Source organism: Crocodylus porosus, unplaced genomic scaffold, assembly GCF_001723895.1.
Source record: "Crocodylus porosus isolate Cpor-Errol unplaced genomic scaffold, CroPor_comp1, whole genome shotgun sequence".
NCBI classification, from domain to species: domain Eukaryota; kingdom Metazoa; phylum Chordata; order Crocodylia; family Crocodylidae; genus Crocodylus; species Crocodylus porosus.
This window is the reverse complement of record NW_017728911.1, coordinates 37,114,244-37,125,750: the sequence shown is the minus strand read 5'-3', so window position 1 is coordinate 37,125,750 and position 11,507 is coordinate 37,114,244. Positions and strand designations below refer to the sequence as shown.

Below are 11,507 nucleotides of genomic sequence, written 5' to 3'. Positions count from 1 at the left end.
GTGTGTAAGGACTATGATTTGTTTACGGACTAGATCAAGTTTCCATATGCAATAGAAGACCTCTGTAGCTTAGTATAAAATCTGAGAGAGGTAAATAGCTTCTTCATGTGCAGCCACTGACTCCATAGGAGCCAATTCTACAAGATTCATTTTTGCTTATCTTGGATAAGAACTGAGCCCCTGGTGTTAATGCTGCTTTTCTCGCTTGTCTGTACCCCTGATTCTGTAGTTCTTTAAGATTCAGTATGTCTAGACATATCCTGTGCAGAGAGAGCCTAAAGCCCTCATTTATGCTGAAAATTAATGGGGAGAAAAAGTTATGATCTTTTTTTGAAATGTATATGAGGAAGATTGGGCGGCAACTGCTGTCAGTATCCCAGACTGCTCATTAACGTTTCTCTTTCTTGAGTATTTGATTCATTTTAAAAGTGTGTGTATGTTATAAAGATACGAATATAAAATTAATTGGTCATGTCTTTACAGGAAATAAAGTCAGCTCATAAGATTGCTAAGAGGTACTCCTCCATCCCTCAGATGTGGTCCAGGTGCCTGCTGCGTCATTGCTATGGCCTGTGGTTTATCTGCCTTCCGGCATACGTGAAGGTGTGCCATTCAAAAGTCAGGGCTCTGAGGACTGCGTATGATGTGCTACGAAAAATGCATACCAAAAAGATAGACCCACCTGATGAGGTAAAAAAAAGAATATCCTGTGGTTTTTGTTTGGAGATGTGTATCCATTAGATTATAAATTAACCATTGTTCTTTCATGTCTGTTTGCAGGTGTGTTACCGGGTGCTTATGCAACTTTGTGGACAGTATGGCCAGCCAGTGCTTGCAGTGCGAGTCCTTTTTGAAATGAAAAAAGCTGGAGTTGATCCTAATGCTATTACCTATGGTTACTATAATAAGGTACATGTTCTGTAGCAGGAAAGTAGGCTCATGTAATCTTATATAATTAAACATAACTAAATAGCAAGTAAAATCTTGCTAAAAGAACAGTTATAAAAGAATCAGGTAGAGTAAGTTACTTTGTCTTTATTTTGGAACATTTGGCAGTTTACTCCTTCAACACAGTTTTTTGCCCAGTTTTATTTCAACCACTTTTTGATTGTCCTTACATTATGAATCTTAAACAGATCTATGGCAGCAAGCAAGGACTCATTATGATCACTTCATTTTACCTTGTTTGTTGACTAGGCTGTTTTGGAAAGCACTTGGCCTTCAAGCAATAGAGGTGGTTATTTCCTATGGATGAAGATACGAAATGTTGTATTAGGCATTGCACAATTTAAAAGAGCTCTGAAAAAGCTACCTGCAAACATACCACGTGCTGCTCTCTCTGGTAAAGTATTCCTTCACTTTTATATTGCTTTTCATTGGTAAGCAACTTGCGTATCGCAGGTTTTGCCATCATAGAATTGAATGGCTTCTTGGAAATTACATATAACATTAAAATGTTTAAAGGAGCAGGAATTGCTTCCTGTCTTACAAATAAAATAGCAAATTTCAGTGTCTTCATTTCATTACGTTTTTATTAGTTCAATTCTGAATGCGGCATATTTTACATAACGTCAGTATAGTTTCAACCTAAGGTAGTATCTTTGGTAGGCATTGTCTGTGTGTGCTTGCATACTCTGGGTAATAACAGCTGCAACTCCCCGCTCCCCCACGCAGATCTGGGGGCACATGCCCCGCTACGCCCTCCCAGGGTGCACGCAGCAGAGGGAGCTGGCCCCCCCTGGATGAGCCACGTCTCCATCTTGCACACAGTCCTGGCTGGGCAGTGCATGCCCCAGGCCCAGCCCCACCCCCTCCCTCCTCCCCTTCCACCACAGCAGACTTTACCAGCTGCATGCAGCTCTCCAAGCTGCCGGGCCGTGCTTCTTGCTGGCTGCATGATGTCCTGTGGCTGTGTGTATGCAAGGGCATTTATCAGCCAACTTTATTTATTGACCACATCAGGCTAATTTCCAATACCGTCAATTTTCTTGTATCGGTGCCGATCCGATGTCGGACCGATGTATTGCTGCGCCTCTAGTGAATATCCACACATCTATCTAGGTGGCGCATCCAGTGCCTACCACCAGCTGTTGTGGCCTCCGGTGAACCACATGATATAATGATCCAGTGTCCATGATTCATGACAATAACAGTCCCAGTTTACTGTATGATGAGGCCTGCAAAGTCTCTCCAGCCAGGATGGTATGAGACATTTGTCCTGCACCTGCAGGTCATCCAAATTGTACCATTTACTGTTGTGTATCTTTTTTTTTTTGGGGGGGGGGGTTGTTTTCGTTTTGTTTTGTTTTGTTTGGGGGGTGGGGGTTGCAAACCAAAGATATGTAGACAATTTAGCTGTTTTCTAACTATTTAAAAGAAAACAGCCTCCCAAGGACAGACTCAAAAGAGAGAAAGCATCAAGGATGATGTGTGTGATTCAAGCATTTTGTACACTTACCAGTTAAAAAAGAAAGAGAATTATTGGGGCTGTTTTATTTTATATTCCTGAATTACTCTTTTGTGGGAAAGAAGGTGTACAGTGTTCTCAAGAACAATGCCTCGGCTCAAGATGGGACTGCTATATTCCATAAGTGTGACTATATAACGTTCTTGAGCAGCTCTTATTAGTTTCTGGATCTTTCCAAATTTTCTAATATGATGTCAGAATTTCACCATCTCTTTGCTTTTAAGGTTCCATTATCCCTTCCCTCTGTCCTTATCCAAAGAGTTTATTTTGTAAGTGGTATCAAAACAGCTTTACCTCCTTATCTAGGACAAACACAAACTTCCCACTTGCTCAAGTTATTCCTTTCATATGATGCCAATAATTTAGGCAACCTTGGGGCAGGAGAGCTGTTTGAAATGTCAGTCCATGCTCTTTCTATTCCTGCTGAGTTTGCTTCTTGAACTCACTCGACCAAAGCTACATTAGCCATTTTCAGCCCAGTGTTGCTCTCTGAATTCTGCCTCTCAGTATTGCAGAGTAGTCATCTAGACTTCCCAAGAGGTGTTGGGTTTTTTGTGTGTGAATAAAATCTCAGTTGATTTCTTCATTATTTTAAAAGTGTCTTTTCTGTTTAAAAACAAAAATGTGAGATTTCTCTTCAATATTGAAAAAAATGTTGCTGTAAAATGGAATAATGTCTAAGCATACCTCCAGAAGATTGAAAGAGTTTGGGTTTTGGGGTTTTTTTTGTCAAACAAAATTTTGCTAATGCAAAACTTTCTAAACAAATGAGTTGGAAGGGAAAGAGAATGTTTAACAGTCATTCTTGCAAGCTGACTGTTTGTTTTAGCCTTCCCTTTTGATCTTTGTGGGCGTAATTTATATAAATGCTGTTGCAACCAAATATGCAGGAGGCAGATAATACTTTTTGTGAAAGTCCCTGGCAAGTTTTATGATATAGTGCTAAATTTTCAAGTGGAATGTGTTGAATAAAGAAGCAGTGTTGTTGTTGTTGTTTGATGTATACCATTTGCTCTCTGACGCATTGTTTCCTGGCATGACATCCTTCATTTTCTTCACCCTGTCAATTTTCTCATTATAATAGGAGGAGTTTCAGATCTTGGAAGTAACTCATCTAAAGAAGAAGTTAGGCAAGGGAAACCCTCTGTTGAAGACAACCAAGAACAAAAAGAGGACAAGAAAGAGAGTGATTCCAGTTCTTGTACGTACCTTATAAATGTTGATATTCAGTTCATTGTAGATAAATGTAGATACTCTGACACCCAGTATGCGATAGTGTAGTTGAGAGCTGCCAGTGTCTTCCGTAATTGAGGTTAAAATGCAAGCTTTCCACAAACAGTTTATTTTCATGTTTTTCTCAGTCTGTGCAGCTTCACCAAATCTAAAGCAATATACCTACCATTTTATAGGCCTGGCCTTATGAGTAAGGGGTAGATTTGCATGGAAGTTTTCAGGCAAAGTGGATAAGCGATTTTAGAGGGCTGGTTGCCCCATACACTGCTAAGATCTCATTGCTTCTATGTTTTTAATTCTTTTGTGATGTCATAACTCAGCTAGGCCTCAAGACTTGGTCTGATACCCCTGCCAAGTTGTGCATTGAGCATTGTCACAGTAACAGCATTTTCACTGCAGCTCCTTAGCACCACACGTCGATTTGTGCAGGCTTTGAGCAATCCATGCTGACCTGCTCTGTTCTTAGTGCCCCGTGTTCTTTAGCCAACATGGGTAGGGCTACAAGACTCCTAAATGATGGGAGTCGGTCCTGAAGGGAGATCCACAATATTTCCCTTAGAGCTTGCATAAGGAATTGCAAATAAAAGAAATATGCAGCTTGTTCAAGTATCCAGTGTACTTTGTAATCCTGATTTTAGGCCACAAGCTCCAGAGAGACCCCACTTCTCCACAAATATAACCAAGCAACTCTGTGCAATTCCTAATCTCTAGGAGGAATCCAGAGAGGTGAATTCTGAGACCCTTCATCACAAGATTTGCATTCACTGCCATCCTAAACCCGTAAGAAAGCTTGGGAGTGGTGAATGTGGTAATTCTCTTCTATTGCTTCTTTTTGGGATGATGTTCCAGAGGGAGCCAGTGACCCCACATGGTCTATAGTTAGAAGGTATTTCTTTAGCTTCTTAGAAACAGACCAAAAATGCTACCATGGGATTAAGATTAAATAAAAAAAAAAAAAAAATCTCAGTTTTTAGAAAGGAAAAAAAATTAAGAGGGATTTAAAAAAGCAAACCTTTAGAAAACCAGAAAATTCGAAGTTAAGAGCAAAAGATAAACAGAAACTGAAAAATAGGAGCGACAGGCATGGAACTGCCTGGGTAAGGCTGGTCCCATTGGAGTCCTCTAGCTGTGCTACTAACTTCGCTGACCATGTTTTGGTTGTCTCACCTGTTGGAAATATTCAGTTGAGTGCAAGCACTCTTGAGCTCCTTGCTAGATGCGCAGTCACCTGTTCTGTGTATGACGCCATGATGCACCTTTCCAGAAAATGAGCCCGTACCCACAGATGCTTGTAAGAACTGTACCCGTACGTATTTGCTTGGTTACCTCTCGTGAAGTGAGGGCCAGTGGCAGTCCCTGTATCCTCGTTGAGACAGGGCCAGTAGTCCAAAAACTCCTGCAGGGGAGACGGGATCATAGGTGGGCGGATTCTGTCTTGTCCTCCCCAACACCAGCGTTTTGTCATGTGAACCCAGATTGCTCAGGCTCTATGCTTGAAGGATTATGGAAGAGAAGCAATTCTTGCTTAGTGCAGTGCTGCTTTGTCAACTTGTTTTATTGTCAAACAGACTGAGCTGAATGTTTAGCAAAGCAAATATGCATTAGAAACATCAGCTTCCTTTTGCTTCTTCAAGTGATGAATTTTCAAGTCTTTTGAAATAGCTTAGTTTTAATTCCCTTGCGGATAAATGATTTTTTTTTATCTATTTCACCATTGCTCAAATAAAAAATGAATAAAAGTCAAAAACCTGTATTTTTGCTTGAGGCAGAAAAACTTGAATTGCACCTGGAATATTACCAAGACATTTAATTCCAACTTTTATAGCTAATACAGTATGAAGACCTTTCGATTTTTTTGGCTGAATAAATGAAAGCAATGTTACAGTGATCCTGAACTGCGAAAGCAAGGCAGTGGATAATGCAGTAATATATAGAGAGAATCTATAGGTCTTTTTTATTTCACCGAGGGTTGTAGGTACTCAGCAGCAATAAAAAGCAGACTTTGTACCTCTAACAACTCCATCAGTTATGGTCAAATGTATTGGCCACTCTTACTTTTGGTAGACATTCATCCAGTTTTCAAATGGATATGTTTTATGAAGTCTTTTCTCCCTGGTTTCTGCTGTAGGAGCAAATATTTAAGCATTTTTGTTTTTCTTTGAAACAAAATACAGGAGTTTTTATTTTAAGCTTTTATCCAGGGGGAAGAGGGGGTTGTTCTTTGTCACTAAGCAAAATTAAAACCTAATAGTACGTTATTAAAATGTGTTTGTTACATCAACAAATTTGATGCTAAGATTTTATTGCTATTGGGAGACCTACTGTTCAAAACTTCTGCTAGTCTTTGGGGAGGAAAGGACTAAAAATCAAAATTCATTTGAGCAATTCTAAAATTGCACATAGAAAGTAGAGAATAGAGCTGGCTGCTAGAAAGTCTGCTTTTGTTCCATATTCATAGATCTTAATACACCCAGAAGGCACCATCCTTATCACTGAGCTTGACTTTTTGTTTAATGTAGGCCAGAGTTTTCTACCAAATTATCTTTTTTCATTGAGTTTTGGGGTCTTGAAAAATGATGACAAATCATATTTTGATGGGGCTCTCACCACTGAATTTGTCTAAAATATATAATTTATAGTATAATTAGCTTTTTGTCATGCAGGAATCTTGTCAAACATTCCCACACACAAATCCATGCGTCTTCAGTCTCCCGCATCTCAGTCAAGTGCAGCTGGACAGATCACCACATTCTGCTGTTCAGTTAATCTTTCCTGCAGGAAAAATGCCCAGATTTGAAAATTTTGCTGAGTTTACCTCCCAGCTCATTAACCTGTATATATTTTCTTTTTGTATGCAGTATCTGAGGCAGAGAGTGCAAAAGGAAGCGGCGACTGCCTTTCTAAGCTAAATTATCAAAATTCCAGTAGTGCAGAACCTGCTTCCAGCATCGTCCGGCTCAATGGTCCCATTGACGAGTCTGACAGCACGCCAGGAGAAATGGGCACTGGTGAGTTCAGACTGATATATTTCACATCTGACATTTTGTGCCCCTTTAATAAATCATTATTTATTTTGGAGTTACTTCGCTGCTGGCTTTATTTCTTTGTAATTCAGAATGGGCTAGAGCGCACAGTATTAACAGTTCTCCTGTCTAGCTTTTTATTCGTATTGTTCTAATTTGTTTCATTTGTTTTTTAAGTATGCTAATTACTGGCTCCTCTCACTGCAACTGTCCTGAACGCTGTTGTGTCCTCCTCTCAAAGATCATTTTAATGCTGCTTTGGACTCGGATCATGGAGGTATAGAAGCTTTTCATAGAAGCTTTTCTGTTCAAATGCCATCACACATGTGATCATCAGAAAAGACAGCCTCAGTTCTCTTCCGCACCTGCAGCATGGCATCAACTCTGCCACCTTCGCCACTTTATTGGCCAAAAATAGAAGGGGATCCAGTGACAGCTAACATAAACAAAAGGCTTTTTAACATCTTCTTCAGCAGGAGTTAGATTGGGCCACGTGTCTATAAATGCTTGGTTCAAGCAGAAATCGTTTTTTAATATTATGATCTAATTTCCAGAATTTTTCTTTTTCCTGTTTGGCTTTTCTGCTCGTCTTTCCTCTCAAAATTCAATAAATGTTGTTTTCTTCTGGCTCTCACTTGTGACCGCCTATTAAAGGTTCACAGCTAGTAAAATTAAATGAAGCTTCAACTGCTTTTACAAGTGTTTTAGTGATGTCAAATCTAATTATACTAGCAGTATCAGCTGTGCTTGACATAGTGTGATATGTCTTGGTTTCAGGTCTCTGGATTCTCGTGGTGTGGCAAAGCTAAAAAGATCTCTTTGACTTTGAGCCTTCTCTCCTTGGCCCTATTATAATCCACCATATTAGAAAACACCAATATGGTTTGCCATCTGGAAAGGTTGTTTTTATTGACCTCAGATATCAAACCATTCTTTAAATGACTTTCTCCAAATGAGGCTGAGAGTCTAAGAAATTATTTATTGCTGTGTGCAGAAAGCTTTGGGATACTATGACTTACAGCCTCTCTGACACACAGCCCTGGTTTTTTCTATAAGTCCACATTGAGTGCATCCTTTCGTTCTAATTTCTAGCTGCTTCAGAGCATAGACATCTGTAGATCGGAAGTAGTGGAGAAAGCTGTGTTTATTGTGTAGAGTACAAGTCCTCCTCCACCTTCTGAAGCCCCATTTGCTGGTCTAGAGGTGAACATTTGGTGCAAGGAAAACATGGCTGCACTGCATTGAAGGAGCCTCGTGGAGAAGGCCCAGCCTGTTGGTGCGAAGGATGTTCAGTCTGAGCATCTTAATGATGGTGTCCAGAACATTTCCATCTGCATCTCCACAGCTGCACGTGTGAACAGCTGGGCCTGGTTCCTCTGCAAATGAACCAGCCCACCCCTCATTCACATGAGGCACAGTGAACAGCCCATGGTCAGACTGTCAGCTGTATGAACACTGACAGATATGTACATTAAAGGTTTTTTGTAATTTTATCAAATTCTTGTTATGGAGTAAAAATAAAGTAATTTGCTTGACTTGTTTTCCAGAAACCTCAGCAGGGTTGTTGTTCACGTCCTCTTTTGAAGATGCCAACGGAGCAGAAATTATCCACAGTAAAACCTTAAGAAAGAGACATAAAAGCGCAGTGGAATCTGACCTAAAACAGATGGCATGGGCAAGCAGGAACCGCAATCTGAGTGGAGATGCCCTCATGGGGCTCATGATCAACAGGATTAATCAGGAAGCAAGCCCTGGAGAGATTGTTGAAAAATTAGGAGCTGATGCAAAAATCCTATCCAATGTGTTCCAGAAAAGCATAAGGCCAAATACCCTCGACATCAGGAAGTCATCATTAGGCTCCGAGAGAGAGAGTCTGGAGAAGGAATCCAGTGATGAGGATGCACCTTTTGACGGCAGTTTCATAGACAAAATGGAGTCTCCCGTTATCTTTGATCTCGAAGACTTGGATGCTGAACCTGAGCCTAAAACAGTAAAATCTTCTACTGAGAAACTAAAGAGGCTGCAACGGAACAGTAGCTTTCCAGCTAAGCCAATTGAAAAAACAGATGTTGAAACTGGATTTGATCCCCTATCCCTGCTGGTGGCTGAGACAGAACAGCAGAAAGAGGAGGATGAGGAAGACGATGACAGAAGTGTTTCAACCCCATCTGTGAGGCGAGATTTAGCTGAAGAAATAGTAATGTACATGAATAACATGAGCAGCCCTTTGACAAGCCGCACACCGAGCATTGATTTGCAAAAGACTTATGAGGACAAAACTACTAGTAAGAAGAGTCCCACGGCAGCCCAGCCTTGTAGAAGATCCAGCCTTCCCCAGAACTCCCCCAGGCCAAGTCTTACCAAATCCAGGAGTTATCATCCTAAACATGAAGCACGGGCAAGGGACAGGCTCTGGTCCTCTCCAGCTTATTCTCCAAACAGTCCAGCAAGGGAACAGTCTCAGGATATGGCTGGCACTTTAGCTCTAGTATCTTCACCCTCCTTCAACTTAGATACACTCTTAACCCCCACATTTGATGTTCTAAAAAGCAGCATGTTTTCTGCTGGGAAGGGGGTTGCGGAGAAGGCTAGCAAGTGGTGTTCCAAGTTTGCTATGTATGCTTCATCCTCCAAGGTACGTTTTCAGATACTTTTAGATATTTTTTTAAAGAAGGACAAATCTGTGAAGAAAGGGCTCAGAAGCTATAGAGTAGGGCTAGGCAAAGCTTCGGTAGCTGATTTGATTCGGAGGAGATTCAGCCCGATTCGGAGACCGAATCTCCAAATCCGAATTGAATTGGGATATCAATTAAAAGCTCCAAATTGATTCAGAGTATCCAGATCAATTCAGAAAAGCTTCCAAAAAAATTTGGCCACTTCGGCGATTCGGCCATAGACTAAGCAGGTAGCTGACAGCTGTCTCCAACTGGTACGTCTGTTTTGGGGTTGGTGGAGGGAAGGGGTGTGGGAGAGGGAGGGATTGGGGCTGGGGCAAACTGCTCAGCCAGGGCAGGGGAGCACGGTCTCTGCCATGCTGCTTGCCCAGCTGAGGCGGGGGAAGGGGGCAGGATGCGGGCATGGCTTGCTCCAGGCAGAAGGGGGCAAAGCCCCCATTTCCAGTGCTGCTGCACCCACATCCCATGTCCCCTGTGCCAGCTGGCAAGCAGTGGCAGGGCAGAGCCCCCACTCCAAGTGCTGGGGCAGAGGCAGACACAACTGGAAGAGCTGCGGGAGAAGTCCCCATGGCTGCCCTGCCCAGCCCCATCCTCATCCCCCACCTCGCCCAGCCTCCTGGCACTTGAAAAAAAAATCATTTAAAAAGCCCCGCGCACTCACCGGCTCTGGCAGCGGCAATCGGGCCTCTGGGGGCTCGTGGCAGAGTTCCCCTGTGCAGCACGGGGCAGTGGGGATCACCTCTCCCACCTGGCACCCACGCAGCAGCTGCCCCATAGTGTGAGTGCAGCATGGCTCGGCAGGGCGCTGCACGCTGTCTGGGAGCTGGGGTGGCTCCACATGTCACCCATGACGCTCCACGTGTCACCCCAGCTTCCAGGAAGTGTGTAGAGCCCTGTCGAGCTGCATTGCATCCGTGCCATGGGGCAGCTGCCACGTGGATGCCAGATTGGGGGTGGGCAAACCCCACTGCCCTGCACTGTGTGGCGGGGGAGGGGGTTCTACCACAAGTGTCCAGAGGCCCCAGTCGCCACTGCTACAGCCGGTGAGTGTGGGGCTTTTTTTTCCTTTAAAAAAAAAAGTGCCCGTGGCTCCTCTACCCAGGGAGAGGCAGCCACAGCTGGAGCTGCTGCCCAGCTGTGCCTGCATCTCTCCGGCGGATCCAAATCACTGAATCTCTTCAAATTGGCACCAAACCTTCTGAAGTCAATTCGGCTGAATCGATTTTGGTACAGTGATCCAAATCAAATCACTGTCTTCCGAATCAGCCGAATCTTAATCAAATATTCCCCTATTTGCACAGGCCTACTACGAAGACTGAAACATTGAATTTTAGGTGTTGCAAAGCTCTTCTTGGCTGATGTGCATCAAGATGTACATAAAATACCTAATGGTTGAGATTTGCCAGAACCTGATTTTATTGTCCTGGATCAAAGCATTAGTGATTGAAGCATTTTAAGCAGTTGTGGTCTAGAAAGCTTGTCGACTATAGGTTCAGAGTGCCTTCAGGTAATGAGAGGATAGTATCATTTTCTTCCTCTGGGGAGAGTTTCAGAATCTGAAGGTACAGTAAAAACAGCAGGATGAGCCCTGGAGAGGGAGGAAATTGAGTAACACACATCCATTTTCAGTAATCTCCCTGACTAATTAAGGAACAACACTGATGGGCTTGGAAAAGGATCTGATTAATTCCCCTGCCAGAAAGATGACACCTTAGAGGGGTGCTTTGCATGCAGTATCAGGGGAAAAAATAAGATTCTTGAGGATCCTAAAGTGAGAAATAGTCCAGAATGATAAAAATTCTCCCTTGGCGCAAGGTTAGAAAAATCATTGGCAGTTGCAGTTTCCACAACATTTGTTGCCCCTCCGTAGTTTAATTTTTTTACTAATAATGTTTGGTGTGCCTGCCTTGTCCAGTCCCCATTTGGAGCAAATGCAGTTTATATTTAATGTATGTTCTTTTATTGAACAAGATTGTGGTTGCACTCTTTAGAGAACCAAAGGAAAGCTTGTGTTGACAGATTTCATAGACATTAGGGCTGGAAGGGACCTTGGAAGATCGAGTCCAGCCCCCCGCCCAAAGGGCAGGAAGTCAGCTGGGGTCATAGGAT

The 11,507-nt window shown here is 42.6% G+C and overlaps 1 protein-coding gene across 3 annotated transcripts in view; it reads left to right on the top strand.

Annotated features, from left to right (window-relative positions):
- Positions 1 to 11,507, top strand: part of DENND4A (DENN domain containing 4A) — a 99,807-nt gene that overhangs the window by 71,521 nt on the left and 16,779 nt on the right. For all 3 annotated transcript variants that reach the window (XM_019533834.1, XM_019533832.1, XM_019533833.1), the window contains 6 exons: positions 484 to 690; positions 781 to 909; positions 1,198 to 1,342; positions 3,552 to 3,668; positions 6,559 to 6,708; positions 8,271 to 9,358. In XM_019533834.1, the coding sequence (XP_019389379.1) occupies positions 484 to 690; positions 781 to 909; positions 1,198 to 1,342; positions 3,552 to 3,668; positions 6,559 to 6,708; positions 8,271 to 9,358 (1,836 nt within the window). The remainder of the gene's footprint in view (positions 1 to 483; positions 691 to 780; positions 910 to 1,197; positions 1,343 to 3,551; positions 3,669 to 6,558; positions 6,709 to 8,270; positions 9,359 to 11,507) is intronic.